Genomic DNA, 23,769 nt, shown 5'->3' on the forward strand with positions numbered 1-23,769 from the left:
GCGTACTTTTCACTAATGGAAATTTTTGTATTCTGTCAATTTCATTTGTATTTTCATATTTGGAGTTATCATTTGGGAAAATGTAATTGCTGAGGGGTGCACGCACCTCAGTTGTTTAAAAAAAAAAAAAAAATTACCTCGGAGTTTGCACTTTTTTAGTGTTTTTTAAATGGCCAAAAACACAAAAGACTCAGGACCTTAAGTGTATATATTTATATTTTTAAATCAGGATTTTTATTTTTACTATATCTTGTATTAAAATTGCATTGCTGTTTTTTCCATACGCTTATATAACTCAAATGTGCATCTAATTCAGGTTTGAGTAAAATTATGATTGATGAAAAATCACTTCTCACACACACACAAAAAAATAGTTCAAGGGTGACGGTTATCAGGCTGGCTGGCTCTACTGATGAGGTCTTTTTCAAGGAATTGGCAACCCTTTGACTACCTTCATGTTACAGTGACAAAGACTTCTATTCTCACTTATGGCGTTTCTTAGCTTCAACCTTCATGTCTGTTCTCCATTTTCTTCTGTATTTTTTGTCTTTCAATAATAGGCATTTCCTTTCAAATACAAAAAAATGTGCAATTTAAACGATTTAATTAAAACAGAACAATTAAAAAGTATCTTAATTAACCAACATCTTTATTTATAAAACATTATTGAACAAAACAATTATACAATCCAAGTGCAGGCACATCTCAGTATTGGTCCAACAAGTCCATGTCCTCAGCGGTCAACGCGGTTGAGGATACACGTTTCACCGGCAGGCTCGCATTCACACCGTCGCAACACTTTTCAGACGGCCGCTTCCTTTTGTTAGCTGAGGTCCAGAAAGTAATGTCAGTGGAAGGAGCATCTGTGGCACTGCTGGCTGGAGGTTTGTAAAAGTGCAGACGCTGATCTTCCTGTGCTGTTGCATCTCTGTTGTGAGATAACGGTGCTGCATTCAACACCTCTCGGACGAACTTCTGTCTACCAACTATAGGTAAAATAAAATGGGGAAAAAAGTTTAGGCCATTTTAAAAAATTATTTTGAGGGTGAGATGCCATCTAAAAATAAACAATTGTAAAAATCTGAATACATTAACATTTTAGTCACAATGATTGTATAAAATAACTATTGGAAAAACATGCAACTGCTTCTAAAACATTAAGATATTTCACTATTGTTCCAAAAACATTACATTTTCTGCATCCAAAATTCATTATGTTTAAACTTATCATTTAAAGTACAGTATTCTTTAAGCTTTGAATAAATACACTATTAGGTCTATTTTTATAAATCATAAAAAAGGTTGAATTTCAAAACATCCATTGAATTAGTATTTTCTACCTGAAATAATGTCAGAATTGAGAAAATTCGTATATTAAAAATTAATGATTTTTATGTTTAGTTATATTTTCTAAAATAATTTAAAGTCATTATAATTGAAACTTTGATAAACATTTCTTTATAGGTCATTCCATTCTGCATCTGAAATTAATCAGAACGGTTAAAACTTGTCAACACGAAAATACTACGATATTATGAAACAAGATTTTTTTTTTTAAAAACTAACAATGAGTATTTTTGCTAATGTATGTATATATATTTATATATATATATACATATATACAAAATTGAATATTAATCATAAAAAAAAGATTTAAAATAAGCAATTTTTATTATTGTGTAAAAAATATTGACTAACTTGCCCAGCAGTTATTCAGACTTACAAAAGCGAAGAGCTGATATTCTTGACTCATCAAGTCTCTTCTGTTTGGGCATTTGTGCTCCATTAGTTTCCCATTGGTTTACCACCTGATAGACATACAATGGCATATGAGATATCACAAAGCAAACAACAATACAGAAAAATGACACAACCCTGTTACCTGCTCTGCCCATCCTTGTGTTTTACAACCAGAGTGGTCAAAGACATGCAACGCTTTCTCGGAATAAGTAAGGCTCAGCAGCTCCCACATGGTCAACTTAAGCCTGGTGCCAAACTGCTAGGAAAAAGAAATGTTTTTTTAAAAGGGAAATTAACAATAAATCATCTAATTGTCAATAACAAATTTTGTGCGCACCGTCATGCCAGTTCCAGTTACATCCAGTTTTTCAAGCTTTGGGAGACACTTCAAGTAGTGGAGAGCCCTCTCAGAAATAGGATTGTCTGCATTACAGAAACAAATTTCAGTGTAAAGCTTTTAATTCATTTTTTTTTTTTTTGGTTGGCAGCCTTCATTTTCTTTTCAGCAGCCTCTCACTTCATATGGGTATCACTGTCAATGGCAGCCAATGATAAAATGAATGCCAATGAATAAAAACCAGTGTTGTCGAGATGGTGTTCGAAGTTTTTAATTCAGTTAAGGTAAATCAGCCCATTTTCATTAATTCGACATTTATAATGAAGTGTTTAGTGTAAGTGTATTTAAATGACAATACAATACTACAATAACAGTAATAAACAAGAACACATGATGTTGCAGACAGATTGTATTACTCGAATGCTGCATTCAACCTAAAACTTGGAAGTTACCATCATGGTCACCCAGTTTCCCCGACTTCTTGGGGTGGACCAGAGCCTTTCTTTATAACTCCCAGCACTGGCATCTATTTCTCCATTGATTAAACACCCACCAGCAACCCCTGCTGTCAGATTTTCATCACTATAATAGAACTACAATGAACGTATGTGGACGCCAATGCAATAACAATTCCCAAGATACATTTTGCTGGGCTTTTGCACATATTTTTAATTATTATAATCATGTGTTTATTTACTTTTCTTGTGATTATCTCTTTCTGATGATGCAGTTGTTATTTGTGAGGAGTTTATAATTCATAAGAAATGTTCATTTATTGTTTATTTTTATATGAGCACCATGAATGATAAGGGTCTTTACCCCTGTTAAGAAATCCCAAGCAACAAATTTAGGAGGCATCCAGATGGTACTCCAAACACAACTACTATGCAAAATTGTGACCAGCTCTTACACAAAGGCTGTAGGCTTATACATTAAGTGATGACCCATTAGGCTTACGTACACAAAAACCAATACTGAATTCTCCCAATATTATTTTAAATGCCTTTCTTGGCTGATAATATTAGACAACTCTAGATGGAAGTTTATTTTTTCCCCTCTATTTTTTCCCTTATTGGTTATTAGCAAAAACTCTTCAAATGGAAATAAGAGCAACTTACATGAAACATCAAGGCACTGAAGACAGTCCAGTCCTTTCCTCATCATCCTCACAGGTGCAGTTAGTCGTTGCAGGCCTTCATCAGACAGACCGTTGCCGCCGATGAAGAGCTGAATTAAGCAGCTAAGATAGGAGGAGGAGAAACCAAATTTAGGTCAAGTTGCATCTTTTCAGAACAGGTGACAGAAAAGCGCATCCTCACCTCGCCAACGAGGTGGACGTCAGGTGCTGGAATATCTCGTGGTTGTCGCCCAGTCGACAGCCAAACAGGTCCAAACACTTCAAACTGTGGAAGGTCTTGATGTCAGCCATGCGCTCACTCAGTAGAGGAAATCTGATGGACACACGGATCATGTCACTTCACCTTATCGTACATGAGGCGGAAGCAAACAAATGAGAAGCTCTCAAAACCTAAACTTTAAACTACGTCTACATGAGTAAAATGAAATATATAAGTAGATTATTATTAAATAATGAATAGTGTAGTTTTAGAACATAAAACCAGTTTTAACCAAATATTCAAAATGCCACTCGAAACCATTATAAATGTTATACATCATAATAAGCATTAGTGATAAATAAATTTTAAAAACCTACTTGACATACACAAGGGTTGGACAAAATATTGAAAACACATTTAAAAAAATCAACAAAAACGAATTTATTATGGTGTAGGTCCGCCTTTTGCGGCAATTACAGCCTCAATTCTCTGAGGTATTGATTCATACATCTTGTGAATTGTTTCGAAAGGAATTTTAAGCCATTCTTTAGTTATAGGCATGTGCCGGTATGAGATTATGATGGTATGATAACCTTAATATCACGGTTTCAAAGTATCATTGTATTGCAATTACAGCTCTAAAATGTGTTACTTTTATTTTTTTTTCCCCCCATTGTACAGGATTTTTATTTTTCAAAAAATACTGTATTAGCAAAATGGGATATAAGTTTAATGTTAAGTTAAAATAAATTGTAAAAAAATAACAAAAAAATAAAATTAAATTAAAATAAATGCTGTCCTTTAGGTGAGCAGAAACCAGGGGTGGGCAAACCGGTCCTCGAGGGCCACAGTGGGTCCTGGTCTTTGTTCCATCTGATTCAACACAGACAGTTTAACCAATGAGGTTTCAGCGGAAACAAGAAGCACCTGACAACAATCAACTGATGGCACTTGTTTAGAAAACATGAAGGGGTTTGAACAAAAACCCGCACCCACTGCGGCCCTTCGTGGAATAGTTGCCCAACCTGGCCTAAACCTACAGTCACAGCTCAACATTATTACCATCAGAACAAAAATAATTGAATTATTTTCCATAAAAAGCACGTGTGTATGACTCGTATCATGTTTACATGATACAAACACTTTTCTCAACAGTTGCCAGAGAGAAAAAAAACACCATGTTTTACCACTAGTCACACTAAACATGCTGGCGTTAACTCTCGTAGCTGGTGGAAAACGTTCATGACAGTGTTTACTAACCTTTAATTTGTCTAAATGCCAAATCATATTGGAGGTATTGCCTCCTCGGCAGCCACCGTCCGCAAACATGTTTTACATGTCAGTTGGCCCTCCTCCTCTAAGCCACAGCCATCTGTAACTTAACTTTGCTGTAGTCGAAGTATTCCCATACCAGCAATTTGGTTCTCTTTGATGAGTGAAAACGTTCAGGAGTTTCACCTCCTCCAGCCATCGTGTAGCACAGCTGACTCACTGATACTGAGCAAGAACCGGTGGGTTAGGGTTAAGCCTTGCAGCTGCAAACGAGGGATTTCTCCCTGCATTTTTGGGAGATAAAAAATGCTAATACTGTAGTGACGATATGACCATTTTTTTTGCGATTTTGAAACCATGACGTTTTCTTATCACGGAATACCTTGAAACCGGTAATCGGCACATGTCTAGTTAGAATACCCTCTAACTCAGGGGTGTCCAAACTTTTTGCAAAGGGGGCCAGATTTGGTGTGGTAAAAATGTGGGGGGGCCGACCTTGGCTGACATCCTTTACGTAGAACAATATATTTAAGAAAATTTTAGCTAGCCATTCTGTGTCACAGTTGCTTTATTATTATTATTTTTTAATTAATAATTTCAACAATCTCGCAACTAGCCTTTGTGGCGTTCTCTTTCAACTCTCGGGCTCTTGTGAAATACTGCTGCTGTGAAATTAAACTAGCTTCAAGTTGCTTCAATTTCTCGCTGCGTATCTTCCCTGTAATCTTGTCGTACATGTCAGCGTGTCTAGTCTGGTCATATTAACTCACATTGAACTCTTTAAAGACTGTCTCTTTTCAAATGAGGCAGACACAGTTGTTGTATTTTAGTGAAAAAATCCAATTTCCACCTATCCTTGAAGCGTCGGCCGTCGCAGTTAACGTTTTTTGTTGTTGTTGATTGTTGCCATTTTAGAAAACTGGAAGTCAAGGGTCACACCGGGTAATGTTGCTTAGAGTACTGCTGCCTTTTAGTGGGTAAATGAGGAGCAGCATTTGATGTGTAAGCTACTTCATATGCTGGTAGCAGTACTGCTGACCAATTTATTAAGTCTGTGTGTGGGCCAGACATTATTGATCTTATGACTGAGGCTAGGGGCCGGATGAAATTTGACCACGGGCCGCATTTGGCCCCCAGGCCGCACTTTGGACATGGCTGCTCTAACTCTTTTAGAGACGATGGTGATTTAAAGCAACGTTTTATGTCTTATGTAACCATAAATGCTCAATAATGTTGAGGTCTGGGGATTGTTCCGGCCATACGAGATGATCAACTTCATTAGACTGTTCCTCATGCAATTAACAATTATGTTTAATGATTATGATGCCAAAATGTTAGGCGTTTCCATGATTTTGTCCAACTGTGTTTTGCACAGACACACACCTGTTCCTGAGGCAGAGGGAGCCAAGCACCATATCTCCGTAGGCATCGCTAAAGAGTCGAAGGGCTTTGGGGGAGACGTCCGGCTTCAAGAAGACACGGTTCTTCTCGGCCGCCGCGAACAGTCTGTCACCTATCTGCTCGGGAAAGCCCACCAGTGAGTCCACGTGGTGCACGTTGCCGGCCACGAAGAGCAGAGCAATGTCGAACAGCGACTTGCTGCTGTAGCGCAAGCTGCCCTCCGCGTTGTATGTGAACACGAAGTGTTTCTTCCGAAGCACCAGCGCGTTGGTCCGCCGACAAGATGAAGGCGAGGAGGCCACGGGGTTTAGCACGGTGTCGCCGATACGACGCAGTTTGCCTCTTTCCCGCACGTAAACGCCGCTGGCGTCCATTTCTGATTTGGATTCTCACAACACCATCAAATCAATGTAGATAATCCCGCTGAAAGTGAGTTCCGAAAGCTGAGCCAACATTCGGGTTGACTGAGATGAGCGGTTTTTGCTTTGGCACGTGTCAAAATAAAAGCCAATCAACGTTAAAAAATAGTTTTAATCCTGAATGCGCGAGAAATTCCACACCATATAGCGTTTACTCAAACAAACAAAAAATATATCTGAAAATAATATTTACATTTTCGCCACTCCTTGAAAGTAAAACATTGTGAACAATTGTTTCGAAAAAACAATAACGGAAAACTGGGGTGACATGGGTGTAAATTAAGGTTGTTTGCGACGTGTGTCAGAATAAAAGGCCCTCGCCAAGAAACATCACTCTTAAAACTTAAGCACACACGCTAAATACGACACAAAACAGCATTGCATTTCCCCCCATTTAAATATATGCCTTAAATAGTATGATTTTAACGAATAAATACCATGTTTTGAAAAAATTCAAATGGAAAGTTAGGCCAACGCACCCGGATGTCGGCGCCAATTACAAGGTGTCAAAATAAAGCGCTTTGACTGAAAAAAAAAAAAAAAACATTTAACAAACTACAATTTTTTTACCATCACAAAATGTATCGTCGATATCTTTTTCGCAAAACCAACATGTTTTTACGTAAAGACCCTAAGTTCATATTCTGAAAAACATGTAGGCTAACAGGATGTTGGCGTGTTTACATGGCGATCACATCCGTATCCTGCTTCCGTCAACGTAATCTAGCATTTGGGACGTGACAGTTGGATGTTTCCATGGTTAAAAGTGAGCATTTCATTGACGTTTGTCGTCAAATGTCTACGTTTGGTTTCCAGTACAAACGAGTGTAATGCTATTTATTTATTTTAGCATAATTATATGACGTAGCATCCGTGTTTCTGGCGTGTTGACACTTGGATTTAGTCGTAAACCCTTGTTAGCTTCAATTTAGCGTTTGTTGTTTTATGGCTAAACATGTGTCTAAAACGTGTTTACTTTCCTCAGAACTTCCCAAGAGAAAGAACGCGTCTGTCTGACTACAGCTTAAACTGATAGCTTCCTGTTTGACTGGTTGGCGTGTACGTTCGCAGAGATGGCGTCTTCGAACGACCCATTTCAATTTCAAGGTAGGTGATGTGATTTTTGTCAACGTAAACAGTGACATTATTGTGTAGCGCATTGATGGCCTACATTTACGTCCAGGTTCTATTTTATTCAACTGGAAATTCTGCCAATTTACTCCAGTCTATTATCTTCATTTAGTTTTATCAACGTGTTAGTGGTTGTTTGTTAATTGTATATGGCGGAAAACACTCAGGTACTTGAAGTTGAGATACTGAGACCCCCAATTTGGCCAAATTTCAAAATTGTCCGATGTGCATGTGAGATAAATCATTGAAAAGCTTAAAATCTCAATTTTCTTTGGGAATAATATTTTTGAACCGGAGGGCATTAAAGAAAAAAAAAAAAAAAACAGCAAAACCCTATCTGGAGGTGAGAGCACGCGAGAGGAGAATTACAGACGCTATGACTTTAACGAGATATTATTGCGTACTTACCTTATTTCGATGCAAAAACTCAATGTATCACCAATAGACCCTACCCACGTGACGTCACAACTCCGCTCTCCTGAATGGTACCGCCCAACTGTCCGTCAAAACATAGTGTTAACCTGTTACGGCTACGTACATTCCTCCTATTTACGGCGTGTTTTTCTGCTCCTTAACATTAATAATCAAAATGGTGAAGGTGTGTGTGGCTGTTGGTTGCACTAACAGAGAAGATGGAAGGAGAGACTTGAAGTTTTACCGTATTCCGAGGGATCCAAAGAGGAGAGCGAAATGGACGGCTGCAATTCGACGTGAAAACTGGGCACCAAAAAAATCACCACAGACTATGTAGTAGTCATTTTATATCCGGTAAGATGCATTTAAGATATACTTAGAGGGTTTTGGGCTGACAAATAACCACAATTAAGATCATTGCTAGGCTAATCGCCGACAACATACACGTATGTATGTAGTGAGAGTGCTATCGCTAAACCATATAAACATTAAAAGCCTTAACTCCATTGACAAACGACATGAAATACATTAGACTTGACAGTGGATGTTAGCAATAACAAAAGATTTTGAATTGAAAATTTCGTAACTCACCTTTCCAAGCATAAGATAGATTCCTGCCGAATTTTCGTGGACGAGGACCTGTTTCACCCAACCAGCAACGAAGTATTTATAAGCCTCCAAGCTCTTGAAGTTTTTCAAATTTTCGTGAGAATAGGCTGATTTTGTGTGGACAAGATAATTGTAAATATCAGTGTAGCAGATGTCAGGCAGACAGGGCGAAGACAGTGGGTCGAAAAACATCGATTTGGGCATCAAATATGGATCTGGCGACTGTATAGAACGAAGCTTTTCCACATAACGCCTTTTATGCAACACATCCAGTGAGTTTACGGCATCAGAAAGCACCGGGTCTTCCATGAAATGCATTTTAAATTCCTCGATCAATTGAAACCAATGCTAATACAGAGACAAAATGACGGACAAGTGGGCGGAACCATACAGCGAGCACGTGGTTTTGTGACGTCGGTGGGTAGGGTCTATTGTCAAGACACAGCTGGATTTTTGGGGGATTTTATGGGTGAAACATGGTAATACAGTGGGGCAAATAAGTATTTACTCAACCACAAATTGTGCAAGTTCTCCCACTTGAAAATATTAGAGAGGCCTGTAATTTTCAACATGGGTAAACCTCAACCATGAGAGACAGAATGTGGAAAAAAAACAGAAAATCACATTGTTTGATTTTTAAAGAATTTATTTGCAAATCATGGTGGAAAATAAGTATTTGGTCAATACCAAAAGTTCATCTCAATACTTTGTTATGTACCCTTTGTTGGCAGTAATGGAGGCCAAACGTTTTCTGTAACTCTTCACAAGGTTTTCACACACTGTTGCTGGTATTTTGGCCCATTCCTCCATGCAGAGCCCCTTTAGTGCAGTGATGTTTTGGGGCAAGGAGTGGTTGAGATTTTCTTTTTCATATATTTACCTTTTTAAACTTTTTTGTTTCAATTTTTCTTTGTTTGGATCGATTATTTATCATCTAACATATCGGAGAAAATGTGACAGTAACAAAAAAAAAAAATGCAATTAAGCAATAGTTTTGAGGTAGATATCCGCGCATTTTACAGACACAATTTTTTCATTGTGAAGTCATTTGTTGAAAAGTTTAAAATATGCATGTGCATATTTTTTAAACGAAGTATTAGACATCAATTAATGATTCTAAACTAAAAATGACAGACATTTTGAACATTAAATATAATTAATTACCTTTGTTTTATGGCTGGTTTGAAACAAAAGCGGTTGCGCGATGTCTGTAAACAGTGGTTTTCAAGGTAAAACGGACAAATTAAAAATAGTTTGTGGGCTTAATGCGCCATGAATCTGCTATGGCAGCATATAGACATATTGTTCTATCAAACACAACAGTTGTTTTTGCTTAAAATACAGCAGTTTCTTTTAAAGAGGAGTGCAAGAGCAGAAACTGCTTTTTCAGTCTTGTCTGTGTTTTCCGCCATATACTGTATGTATTTTGCATATATGATTTTTCTCATTCAAATTTCAAATCGACAATAATAACTCAGCATTTTACCGTTCATTGATTTGTCGGTCAGAGGAAGCCAACTTCGACTTGGAAAAAAACATCTCTTGCCATTTGGACTCATTTATGCATTTAATCCTAGTCATTACATTTAGTGATTGTGGAGTATTTTATTAAAATGTGTGATGTCTTGTAATTTTATTAGATAAATATTAATTCTATATGGCAGTGGCGAGCTTGTACATTCTCGACATGGGTTTACTAAGGGACTCCAGTGAAATGAAACACCCCTCAATAAATCTTTGTGTTATTAATCTTGTGCTCCACGTTTTTATGTAATTATTTAAGAATTTGAAGAGAACAACCTCCTGGCAACTGACAAAGATTCCACCACCATCAGTATCGAGGATGATTTTATAAACCAGAAGTCCTCCAGTGGTTTTGTTTCCAGTCTTGATAATGAAGACCCCATGGTCGAAGATGACAAAGCTGAGGTAAGATTCTTACGCCGTATTTTAAATGATGACAGTCTTGTGTACTTGTAAAATATTTTGTGGGATTTAAAATGTTTATAACATTATCTTTATTTGTTGAATGTATAGCTTCTCTCAGGGCAGAAGAAAAAAAGCATCCCTTTCTGGACTTTTGAATACTACCAACAGTTTTTTGATGTTGACACACGCCATGTAAGTGTCGAATCGTTGGGTTGCCATTATAAACACAATATACATTGTTATACTTTTTTAAAAAAAATAAATAATGATTTTCAATAGGTAAGACAAAAGTTTTGGGCTGTCTCAAAAAGCAAACAGAAATGTGAACCAGACAAATTGGTATTGTAATAAAATTAGGGCTGTCAAACGATTAAAATTTTTAATCGAGTTAATTACAGCTTAAAAATTAATTAATCGTAATTAATCGCAATTAATCGCAATTCAAACCATCTATAAAATATGCCATATTTTTCTGTAAATTATATATATTCTGTAAAATAAATTGTTGGAATGGAAAGATAAGACACAAGACGGATATATACAGTGGGGAGAACAAGTATTTGATACACTGCCAATGGGAAAATCCATTGGCAGTGTATCAAATACTTGTTCTCCCCAATCAAATACTTGTTCTCCCCACTGTACATTCAACATACGGTACATAAGGACTGTAGTGGGCATTTCACTCTACCGTCATTTAAATCTGTCTATGCTGTCCTCACTCCGAAGCGTCTACTTTTTCCAAAGCTAGACAGCTAGTGAACGACGCCTTAATAATCAGACTTCTTCCTTTTTCATCTGATTTATTAATAAAATAGCCTCAAACCATTGTCCTCTTTAGACCGTCATAAAACTACAAAAAAAAAAGTACACAAGCATTGCATTAGCAACAACGTTAGCTTAGCACGCTACACAGGTTCACTAAACATAAACAAAAAACGTGTCATACCAAAAAATAGAACATTTCGCTTACTAACATAATATGTACATTCTTTACAACAACCATACTTACGGACAAATCTTGTCCAAGGATCATATAAGCACAACATTACAACGTAGGCGTCAGCCCGAGACGTCGTGCAGCCATATGAACTGGCAAGAAAAAAATAAACCATGTAGCAAAGCGACCACAAGAGTTCGCTGTTGTGCTGCAGCACAAAAAGCCTTGCTGTAAAACTTATCAAAAGGCAGAATACTGTCTGAGCGGGACATGAGCGTTAATTGCGTCAAATATTTTAACGTGATTAATTTAAAAAATTAATTACCGCGTGTTAACGCGATAATTTTGACAGCCCTAAATAAAATATAATCAGAAACAATACCATATAGATTGACTCAAATGCACAACTTCAGTGACAGATTTTACAAATCCATTGTTCAGGAAAAATGTAGTCCATAATGCCTCTCCCTACAAAGGCAACAACATAATGTAGGGACCTACCAAAGTACAACCAGTGATGACACAAACAAACTCGAATACAGTGGGGCAAATAAGTATTTAGTCAGCCACTAATTGTGCAAGTTCTCCCACTTGAAAATATTAGAGAGGCCTGTAATTGTCAACATGGGTAAACCTCAACCGCGAGAGATAGAATGTGGAAAAAAAAACAGAAAATCACATTGTTTGATTTTAAAATAATTTATTTGCAAATCATGGTGGAAAATAAGTATTTGGTCAATACCAAAAGTTCATCTCAATACTTTATGTACCCTTTTTTGGCAATAACGGAGGCCAAACATTTTCTGTAACGCTTCACAAGCTTTTCACACACTGTTGCTGGTATTTTGGCCCATTCCTCCATGCACTGCTAGAGAATTGATGTTTTGGGGCTGTCGTTGGGCAACACGGACTTTTTAATTCCCTCCACAGATTTTCTATGGGGTTGAGACCTGGAGACTGGCTAGGCCACTCCAGGACCTTGAAATGCTTCTTACGAAGCCACTCCTTTGTTCCCCTGGCTGTGTGTTTGGGATCATTTTCATGCTGAAAGACCCAGCCACGTCTCATCTTCAATGCCCTTGCTGATGGAAGGAGATTTTCACTCAAAATCTCTCAATACATGGTCCCAGTCATTCTTTCCTTTACATAGATCAGTCGTCCTGGTCCCTTTGCAGAAAAACAGCCCCAAAGCATGATGTTTCCATCCCCATGCTTCACAGTGGGTATGGTGTTCTTCGGACGCAATTCAGTATTCTTTCTCCTCCAAACACGAGGACCTGTGTTTCTACCAAGAAGTTCTATTTTGGTTTCATCTGACCATTATACATTCTCCCAGTCCTCTTCTGGATCATCCAAATGCTCTCTAGCGAACCGCAGACGGGGTTGGACGTGTACTGGCTTCAGCAGGGGGACACGTCTGGCAGTGCAGGATTTGAGTCCCTGGCAGCGCATTGTGTTACTGATAGTAGCCTTTGTTACTGTGGTCCCAGCTCTCTGTAGGTCATTCACTAGGTCCCCCCCGTGTGGTTCTGGGATTTTTGCTCACCGTTCTTGTTATCATTTTGACGCCTCGGGGTGAGATCTTGCATGGCCAGAAATCTTGCTTGTTTTTAGGTGACCAAATACGTATTTTCCACTCTAATTTGAAAATAAATTCTTTAAAAATCAAATGTGATTTTCTGGGGGTTTTTTTCACCACATTCTGTCTCTCATGGTTGAGGTTTACCCATGTTGACAATTACAGGCCTCTCTAATCTTTTCAAGTAGGAAAACTTGCACAATTGGTGGTTGACTAAATACTTATTTACCCCACGGTACATGACACTAGTCCAGTAATTCTAAAATAGTGGGCGCGACCCTCAGGGCGGCGCAGAGCGATGTTCGGGGGTGGTGCATGTGACCTCGGGGAACATACTTATTTGCCGTACTAGAATAAAGTGTAATTGAGAATACACTCAGTAGGTAGCAGTGGCGCTGTCTTTTTTTGTATGTGCAGTATTTTTGGACCAAACGAGCACACAGCAAAGACCGCTGGAGATATGAGGAGCTAAGACGAGGAAATATGACAAAGCATATGTAGCGTTTGGCTTTGACTTTTTATACAGTTGGAGACGAGGAAAGTTTGTTTACTGTGTCTAAAAATGTTTGCAGCGGGAAGCAGGAAGCCAAATCAATTAAGGCTTCACTTACAGACATTAGACCCCAATCACATTCATAAGCCGCTTGATTTTTTTTTCTTCAGCGAAAGGGTGACGAATATTGCCAGCAATCGTCCCAACACCATAGCAAAGGAGCTGATACAGCCAAAAATAAGCAAAAATAAAAACTGTCCCTCTCTCCAATGACAGTGTCGTTTTTGTTCTGTTAATTTTGTTTTTTTCGGTCAAATTGTTTGGTATATTGTCCTCATGAGTTAATGTTGCTAATCAATTAGATTGTATGTATTATTATTGATTTTATTACATTTTATCCGTCAGTATTAAATGGTCAATAAATGTACCTTGAGTGCATTTTTACAGTTTGGATGTGCCTGTGGCAAGATGATGTGATGTGTGACAATGTGACCTTCTCAGGTGAAAGAAAGAATCATTGGATCGGTGCTGCCTTGGCCAGGAAAGAACTTCATACATGTGTACCTTCGCAGGAATCCTGATCTCTACGGTCAGTATGCAAATACAATTTTCCTACTGAGAATTATTTTTAGTTTTATTTGGAAAATTTCACTTTTTGTTGTGGTTGTTGTTTGTTTTATTTTATTGTAATAAATTCACGCTACTTGAGCTGCTGTTAATAAGACTCATGAATCCTCTCAGGACCGTTCTGGATCTGCACCACTCTTGTGTTTGCCATCGCCATCAGTGGTAACATCTCCACCTTTCTGGTGAACCTTGGCAAGCCAGACTATAAATATACACCCGAGTTTGGAAAAGGTAACTAGCCCTGAAGCTGAATTGTTTTTAAATATTTTGTTCATTTTGTTTTGAAATTGATAGGTTCTTTTGCCGGATTGTGCATTCCACTCACTTTTTTTTTTAAATCTACCATTCAAATGTTATGAGTAGAACCACATATGGAGGGCCATTTTGGTTTGACGTGGTCATTCTTGCCTTATTGTCTTTTACCAGGAGTAAAACAAAATTTGCCTGAGACTTTCTTATATTGTGTCAAAATTTCAAGCATGGATCTTGGCAGCGTGACATTTGCTAGAGTATCATGATTTGACAGTAACACATTAACAAAAAAAGTCTCAAAAACTCATTTCTGAGAAGTCTAGAGACTATTGAAGCTGTCATTTTAGGATCCTGGAGGTAGTTGAAGACGAAATTTTGTCTGTGACCTAATTTGAAATGTTTGCCATGTACTGGACGGTTGGATGACTAAATACAAATTTCTGTTTTTATTAATAGAGGTGGGCAAAGCATGGTGTTGTACTTTCTAACCCCATTGCAATTTTACTCACTAAGCTCCACAAAACTTGACCAAACATGTTATGAGTGGTGGTTGTTTGCGCAAACAATTTATTTTTTCCTCCCTAGTGACCATAGCTGCGACAGCCATCTTCTGCTATGCTTGGCTTGTACCTCTTGCCGTGTGGGGTTTCCTACTGTGGAGGAACAACAAGATCATGAACTTGGTGTCTTATTCCTTCATGGAGATTGTCTGCGTGTACGGATACTCCCTTTCTATTTACATTCCCGCTGTGGTAAGTTTTCTGTCTGAATATGGATGCTGTGAAGCCGGTACCAAATAAAATCCACCACAAATGTAAATGTGCTTATTGTTGTTGCATAGACTTCACCATCAGTTAACGGGAAACAGGGCATGGGGCCGCTCCGTAGGGGGCCTATTTTTTAAAAACATAAAATGCAAATATTTTTAAAACCAAAACCGCAAGCGACCTAAAATCAAAACAGGCACAACTCTTAGACATATATGAGTCTCCATGAGCAGCGGCATTAAAAAAATTAAAAGTCATTCCCTAATAAAATCCTGAATCATTATTTTCTATGTAAGTATAACAACTTAAAATGGCTACAAAAATTCTTAGAACTCATTTTTTATTGAATTCCGATGTCACTATTGCCTCAGGACGTCTTGCCGGCTATCTGGCCCTCGTTGTTTTTAGATTGAAATGTTTCAAAAAATAACACACGTAAAAGGTTTTGTTTTTTTGTTTGGACGCAGAAATGTCTAAACTACTTTTTTGTCAAAAAACGGGCAGTTGGCCGAGAATTACCTGTTTATTTGAATGTAAAGTTACACTATGGTGTATGGATACAAAATCTAACATGGTGCCCATCACTAAACAAAGAGCTTTTTAAGTTGAAAATTCTTGTAAATAAATGCGTAAATCCCGGAATTTCTATAGCTATGAACGCAAAACAATCTAGATTCTTGGTTAAAAGCAAAAAACGGGCAGTTGTCATTCATTTTACATAAATATTTAAAGCTAAAGTTATGCAAATTTTTTCCATTTTTGTCACGTTTCAAAGTGCATGCATGGTGCTATAAACTCTCGACCACTCCTTGATGTCTGTGATTTCTGGATCGCGACCTTTGTTATAATCCCATGTTTTGCCCATAAAATCCCCAAAAAGTACAGCTGTGGCCATTCACAGCTGTGTTTTGACACTCAGTGATACATGCTACATGGAGTTTTTGGATCGAGACAAGGTGAGTACGCGATAATATCTAGTTAAAGTCATGGCTTCATTAATTCTGCTTTCATGCTCTCACCTCCAGATATGGTTTCGCTGTTTAAATTTTTTTTTTTTGAAAATGCCCTCCTGTTCAAAATTTTTCTTCCCCCAGAAAATTGAGATTTTAAGCTCTCCACAGATCTATCACACATGCATATCGGACAATTTTGAAAGTTGGCCAAATTGTGGGTCTCAGAGCAGAACTTCAAGTCACCTGAGTGTTTTCCGCCATACACAAATGCACCACAGCAGTCACACTAGCAACAAATCAGATTTGTTTACAAAAAGCTTTGCGGTCATAGTTCCTATTTTGTTCTTCACAAAAGGTTCTATGGATCTTCCCATATGAGTGGCTGCGGTGGCTTTCCATCGTGGTGGCACTCTGCCTCTCCGGCTCCGTCTTAGTCATCACCTTCTGGCCGGCCGTCCGTGACGACCAGCCCAAGATGATTGCAGCAGTCATGTCATCCATCGTGTTGCTCAACGTCCTACTCGCCGTTGGTTGCAAAGTAAATGTGCACTCTTTGTTCTGTGATCCACCAGACTGTTTTATGAAACCCGACGTAAAAACAGTCTTGCTGAAGTTATTAGTAAAACTTAAGAAGGTGAAAATCAGCAAAAAGAACCCAACCACTTGACTTGCTTGACACAATGTTATTCAAGACTGCAGTTAGACTCAAATGCATGACACTAGTAACAGAATATCAGAAGTCATTTGAGAGGCAAAAATCTGGCTCAATTCTGATATGCTCATTACCCTTGGTTCATTGGAAAGCTGACAGCATCCGCTCGCTGCCATGCAAGGGACCTCTGTCAAATTGGCACGCAGCGGGTGTCTACAGTCCACAGCCGCTGGATTAATAGGTGTACACTAAGCCTGAACGATATATCGTTTAAACATCGCCATCGCGATGTGCGCATGGCGATAGTCCCATCGCAAGGATGTGCGATAGTTTTTTTTGTTTTTTTTTTCCAATCATCAAACCTTTGTTCTGCTTCATTCCCTCGCACAGCCTCCCTCACCCCCTCTCCCAGCTCTCGGTCACTGCTGCACTTGCTTATTAAAGTTAACGATGGCTTTGATCTGGCCAAAGAAGCCGACTTCACACGGGCAGCAATCTGTCAATCATCGTTTAACTTGTTAAACAGTTTCTGCAAGGAAGCGCGGGCTGGAATGAATGTGTGTGTCTGTGAGGGTGGAATGTGGAGACGTTCGAGACATATAAAATAAACGCCATTAGTGATTATGAGGAGTTTGTAATTTCTACATGCCACTCCAAGTCACAGCCTTGTTAGATAAACAGAAGCATTTGATAAAACCAAGCATTTTTCTACTACAGTACTTTATTCTTGTTTAAAAATGATTCGGTGGGACAGTTCTGTTTAAAACTGATCATAATAATTACATTTTAAGTGCTTAAAAAGCATTTATTTATATATATATATATAAATTTTTTAAAATAATACTTTGGGGAAAATAAGTGAGAAAAAACATGGCTTATATGTATCTCTTTCCAGGGCTAGATCTGAATAATTAAATTGAGCGCACACACACAGAAAAAAAAAATGGCGTGGGGGGGTGCTCTACTTAGCGGTTTTTCATGCAGCGGGTTCTGGTCCCTATTAACCGAGAAAAAAGATGGAATATTGTACACTGTGGTTATGATGAGTCATCCATAGTCTTTCCAAACAGCTATTCAATATTTTCCGTCGTTGACCGGTTTTTTAAAACGGTGATGGAAAAAACTGAAGTCCGTCCGTCATTTTGACAGGTTGCAATTCACACCCCAGACCACAGGGTGGCGAGTGAGCATATTAATTAGCTATTGTCTCTCTTAATGCATGACGTCGTTGGCTATTCTGTCAGAATATTGTAGCGTCACCGGGGTCTGGCGGCGGCACCGTGTTTGACACATCAACGCGAGGTTTTTATTGGTGCACCCGGTGTGCCAGCGCGTCATCCAATTGGTGGACTAGATTGCCGCCTGTGTATAGACCCCAATCACATGATGTCACAACTCCGCCCCCCTGACTGGAGCCGCCATATTGTGTGTCAGCTCGTCGTGTTTACACATTACCGCTACGTACATGCCTCCTATTACGGCGTGTTTTTCTGCTCGTTAACATTAATAATCAAAATGGTGAAGGCGTGTGTGGCGGTTGGTTGCAGTAACGGAGAAGATAGACTGAGAGACTTGAAGTTCTACCGTATTCTGAGAGACCCGAAGAGGAGAGCGAGATGGACTGCTGTAATTCGACAAGAAATCTGGGCACCAAACGATCACCACAGACTATATGTAGTAGTCATTTTATATCTGGTAAGATGCATTTAATATATATTTAGAAAATTTTGGGCTGACAACCACAATTAAGATCATTGTGTGACGTTAGTGATTGGGGTCTATATAGTTGCCTATTTTTCTTTGGGGGCGGAGTTGTTGTTTTGCTGGTGTTGTTGGTGGTAAGCAGAGTAAAAAGAGGGAGAAAAATACCACGACTTCCGTGTCTTAATTTTTCGCCGCCAAGCAAGCGTTACAATATTAATTAAAAATGAATGAAAACTAAATACTATTGAATATGTCATCATTATCATTTTAAAAATTTAAGTGACGGGTAAAAATAGATTATGACCGGATTTTTATGACCCTGTCAGTCAAAATGACAGACAACGAAAATGTCTAGCGCAACCTCTGATATATATATATATTAGGGCTGTCAAAATTATCGCGTTAACGGGTGGTAATTAATTTTTTAAATTAATGACGTTAAAATATTTGACGCAATTACCGCACATGCCTCGCTCAAACAGATTAAAATGACAGCAGTGTGATGTCCGCTTGTTACTTGTTTTTTGGTGTTTGGCGCCCTCTGCTGGCGCTTGGGTCCCAATGAAATTATGGGTTTCAGCACAATGCGTGAGCATGGTGTAATTATTGACATCAACAATGGCGAGCTACGAGTAGGCGAACAGGAGAGCCGAGAATATCTTCCAATCCACGGTAAAATCAGTTTTAAATGACCAAAAACACATCGAAACGAGTCATTGACAACAGTCTGTCTTGCACTAGCCATGTTGAATAAACTCCACTCTCCTCGTATGTTTACTTCCGCGCGCAAGTCCTCGTCCTGCCCTCGTCGCTTTACTAACATCACGTCCGCCCGTCGCTGATTGGTCCACTCCGCTGTCTCTTTGCTGTGGCTTGCTCCGCCCTGGAAATTGTATCCGCTGAATGGTGACCAGACTCAATAGCTGGAACAGCGGTGAGTCTGGTGTTCCAGGCTAGTTCTAGTCGACTTCTGTCTTTATAACAAATGGGGAAAGGGGGAAGTGATGTATGCCGTGAAGCAGTTTTTATTTCTTTTATTTTGTGTTTGGCAGGGGTTCCTGCCACCCTCCTCAAAGTGAATTAGTAGCGCTGAAAGTAATACAGACCCCTTGCGAGATATAAACGGTGTCATTCAAGTAGTTGTCAGTTGACATGTCATCACAAATGTTATGAAAATATTTTGTTAAGGTTGAAAAGTTACCCAGTGTTGCTTTAACTGACTTTAAAAATAAACTCTTTGACAAGTAGCTGAATTAATGTTACATATTATTGTGGCATATTGTCAGCCTGATAAGAAACGTTACCAAAGTCCTTTGTTAGTAAATATATATATTTTTTTAAATTTTAGATTTTGCTTTCCATGAAAAAATTGAAAAAAATGACTTATTTTATGAAGGCGTAACCAGCAATTCCTTCAACCAGCCTTGCATTTAGTGACAGAAGACACATCAGTTTGTCAAAAGAAAGCAAAGATTTCATTAACATCGAACAAATTATTTCTAGGGCTGTCAAAATGATCGCGTTAACGGGCGGTAATTAATTTTTTAAAGTAATCATGTTAAAATTAGGGCTGTCAAAATTATCACGTTAACACGCGGTAATTAATTTTTTAAATTAATCACGTTAAAATATTTGACGCAATTAACGCACATGTCCCGCTCAGACAGTATTCTGCCTTTTGGTAAGTTTTACAGCAAGGCTTTTTGTGCTGTCTAACAGCGAACTCTTGTGGTCGCTTTGCGACATGGTTTATTGTTTTCTTGCCAGTTCAGTATATAATATGGCTGCACCACGTCTCGGGCTGACGCCTACATTGTAATGTTGCGCTTATATGATCCTTGGACAAGATTTGTCCGTAAGTATGGTTGTTGTAAAGAATGTACAAATTATGTTAGTAAGCGAAATGTTATATTTTTTGTATGTGACGGTTTTTGTTTATGTTTAGTGAACCTGTATAGCTAACGTTGTTGCTAATGCAATGCTTGTGTACTTTTTTTGGTAGTTTTACGACGGTCTAAAGAGGACAAGGGTTTGAGGCCATGTTATTAATAAATCAGATGAAAAAGGAAGAAGTCTGATTATTAAGGCGTCGTTCACTAGCTGTCTAGCTTTGGAAAAAGTAGACGCTTCGGAGGGAGGACAGCATAGACAGATTTAAATGACAGTAGGGTGAAATGCCCACTACAGTCCTTATGTACCGTCTGTTGAATATATATATCCATCTTGTTTCTTATCTTTCCATTCCAACAATTTATTTTACAGAATATATATATATATATATAATTTACAGAAAAATAAGGCATATTTTATAGATGGTTTGAATTGCGATTAATTGCGATTAATTATGATTAATTAATTTTTAAGCTGTAATTAACTCGATTAAAATTTTTGTTTGTTTGACAGCCCTAGTTAAAATATTTGACGCAATTAACGCACATGCCCCGCTCAAACAGATTAAAACGACAGCACAGTGCAATGTGCACTTGTTACTTGTGTTTTTTGGAGTTTTGTCGCCCTCTGCTGGCGCTTGGGTGCGACTGATTTTATGAGCTTCAGCACCCATGAGCATTGTGTAATTATTGACATTAACAATGGTGGGCTACTAGTTTATTTTATGATTGAAAATTTTACAAATTTTAATAAAACGAAAACATTAAGAGGGGTTTTAATATAAAATTTCTAGAACTTTTACTAACATTTATCTTTTAAGAACTACAAGTCTTTCTATACATGGATCGCTTTAACAGAATGTTAATAATGTTAATGCCATCTTGTTGATTTATTGTTATAATGAACAAATACAGTACTTATGTACCGTATGTTGAATGTATATATCCGTCTTGTGTCGTATCTTTCCATTCCAACAATAATTTACAGAAAAATATGGCATATTTTATAGATGATTTGAATTGCGATTAATTAATTTTTAAGCTGTAATTAACTCGATTAAAAATTTTAATCGTTTGACAGCCCTAATATATACATATATTTTTTTGAATATCGCAATATATCGCAAACCCCAAAAAATCGCAGCAATAGTTTTTTCCAATATCGTTCAGGCCTAGTGTACACTGTGAAGAAAAGCGGCATGGAAAATGAATGAATGTTCATGCCGATGTCGTAATGTTGCTGCTGTTTATTTCTTTGTTATTGTTGTTATCTTCCATTTTAGGCATATTTCTTCAGCAAAGCAGAGCCAATGCCAGTGCTAGTGCCAGCGCCTGTCAAGCCATCGCCTGTCAAGCCGTTAACAACTGCAGTAGTCCGCCCGCACACATGAGAAGTTGTTTAAAGGTACACACATTTTTTTAAAGCCCTTATTTCATGGCCCAGTGGCCTACAATTTCACATCATGTGTTAACACGGACAACATTGGACACTGCACTTCCTTCAACATAATTTCCTCTTGCCAAAGCAAGTGTCCACCACGTGTTCTTTTTCTTTCCCTCTCCCAAATTGCAGCATCTCCTGTTGCCTTAATTGAGAGAATCGGGTTACGGTGTGGCGATGAAGTCACGGGCCATCTGGATTTCACCTCATAACCTACACTGGGGGTACGCTTGGGGCACCTTGACCAAGTATGTTCTTTTTAAAGGGGATTGGTATGGTGTGGCACAGTGGATTTCTATTTATTGCTAGAACATGACAAACTTTGAAGGTCTTTGAATGGCACTGAAGACATTTTGTATGAATATAATGGAAGTGGCATTCAGACAGCATATTACAGACTTGTCCTTACTGGATGAATGTATTTAATTTTCTTTAGTAATACCATTGTAATTGTCAATAAAAGTACAAAGGTGTTAGAGCCACACTGATCTATGGAAAAAATAAAACATAATTACAAAACAAAGTGCTTATGAATCACATTTTTGAAAGAAATGAACGGGTAAAAAACATTTTACAGGTAAACTGTTTTAATCTTACTCTATGCTACATTAAGAGGGCAAAGACCTAACTTTATTAGACTGTTGTAAAATTGTGAGGATTAAGTTTTCTTTAAGATATTTCTTCCACACCCTTATGATAGCACACATCAAATATCACCTTATTCTGTAAAGATAGAGAAGAATACGAATTTACATTTTTTTAAAATAGGATATTACATTTTCTTGACTTCATTCTGGTAATATTTCCTCCTTTATTTACAAAAATGAATCGGTAATATGTCAAGAATGAGGTAATTTGAGATCACAAACGTTCTATGAGAAGACAACCGTAATTTTATAATGGTAAGTCATAATTTTGAAAGGCTATGCCCCTCTCAGTGTGGCCCTAATACAAGTTTGCACAAAATTACTTGTCAATTTCCAAGAAAGTTTTAATTTTTATTTAATTTTTCTGGTTTGCTAATAATTTTGATTCTTGTTCAATTCATAAATCAGAAGTTACAAGAAACATCTATTGTCACTTCTAGATGCTAGTACTTGGACATTTTCATCAAATAAACACTCAATCAAAAGAAAAACAGGCTATGGCACTCTTCCTTTTTTTATTCATCAGCAGCTGAGTATATCTGAGGCCACTAAGAAAGACTGCTACATTATAAAAAAAAAAAAAAAAGTCTGTTCATCAGAGCTTCTAAAAGGGACATTTTGTAGCTTCTGTTTGCTATTCATTCATCTTAAATGTTAACGCGAGGGTTTGCTGCATGTGCTGCAACAAGGCTTTATAAGGAGAATGTATTAACTCACCGGCACTAACATTCACTTGAATAAAAAAATTCTATAGCAAAGCAAAGAATAAAGTAATTATTTGATATGTAAATATGTGTATTGTAGCATAAACTTCATAATGTATTGACTGGGCGTGGGGCTGATAAATAGGGAGCCGGCCTGCGTTGTTGGCGAGGCCGTCAAAGCTGACCAATTGGAATCACAAAGAGCTTTTTTCGTTATAGATATGAACGTAAAACAGTCTCAATTCTTAGCTAAAAGCAAAAAAAAAAGTGCAGTTAGCATTTATTTTACGTAAATATGTTGAGGTACAATGCTAGTCTGTTAGTGAATGTAGCTAGCGGCCGCTTCATGTAAACGGAGCTTTTCCGGTGAATTTTTTTGTGAATAAATGCTTAAATTCCCCAATTCTTTATAGATATGGACGTAAAATAGTCTCGATTCTTAGTTAAAAGCAAAAAAAAGTGCAGTTAGCCTTTATTTTACGTATATATGTTGAGGTACAATGCTAATCTGTTAGTGAATGTAGCTAGCGGC

The 23,769-nt window shown here is 37.8% G+C and overlaps 2 protein-coding genes across 5 annotated transcripts; one reads left to right on the forward strand and one right to left on the reverse strand.

The window, feature by feature from the left end:
* Positions 1-618: 618 nt before the first annotated feature.
* lrrc42 (leucine rich repeat containing 42) lies at positions 619-6,973 on the reverse strand. Of its 2 annotated transcripts, none has more exons than XM_057858299.1 (7): positions 6,070-6,973; positions 3,397-3,528; positions 3,196-3,317; positions 2,078-2,163; positions 1,883-1,999; positions 1,724-1,808; positions 619-986 (listed from the first exon to the last, which is right to left on the reverse strand). In XM_057858299.1, exons 1-7 carry the CDS (start codon positions 6,459-6,461, stop codon positions 706-708), a joined length of 1,215 nt encoding a protein of 404 aa, XP_057714282.1. In that variant the 5' UTR covers positions 6,462-6,973; the 3' UTR covers positions 619-705. The 2 variants fall into 2 exon arrangements, with proteins under 2 accessions (XP_057714282.1, XP_057714283.1); XM_057858300.1 differs by having other exon boundaries at positions 620-986; positions 1,883-1,996; positions 6,070-6,967.
* Positions 6,072-23,024, forward strand: yipf1 (Yip1 domain family, member 1). 3 transcript variants are annotated; one of them, XM_057858303.1, is made up of 10 exons: positions 6,072-6,223; positions 7,492-7,613; positions 10,444-10,589; positions 10,698-10,781; positions 14,103-14,190; positions 14,343-14,459; positions 15,066-15,232; positions 16,556-16,738; positions 21,729-21,850; positions 22,019-23,024. In XM_057858303.1, exons 2-9 carry the CDS (start codon positions 7,580-7,582, stop codon positions 21,834-21,836), a joined length of 927 nt encoding a protein of 308 aa, XP_057714286.1. In that variant the 5' UTR covers positions 6,072-6,223; positions 7,492-7,579; the 3' UTR covers positions 21,837-21,850; positions 22,019-23,024. The 3 variants fall into 3 exon arrangements, with proteins under 3 accessions (XP_057714286.1, XP_057714284.1, XP_057714287.1); XM_057858301.1 differs by lacking the exon at positions 6,072-6,223 and adding an exon at positions 7,190-7,272; XM_057858304.1 differs by lacking the exon at positions 6,072-6,223 and adding an exon at positions 7,292-7,333.
* Positions 23,025-23,769: the final 745 nt, after the last annotated feature.

This window comes from Corythoichthys intestinalis, chromosome 14, assembly GCF_030265065.1.
Source record: "Corythoichthys intestinalis isolate RoL2023-P3 chromosome 14, ASM3026506v1, whole genome shotgun sequence".
Lineage (NCBI taxonomy): Eukaryota > Metazoa > Chordata > Actinopteri > Syngnathiformes > Syngnathidae > Corythoichthys > Corythoichthys intestinalis.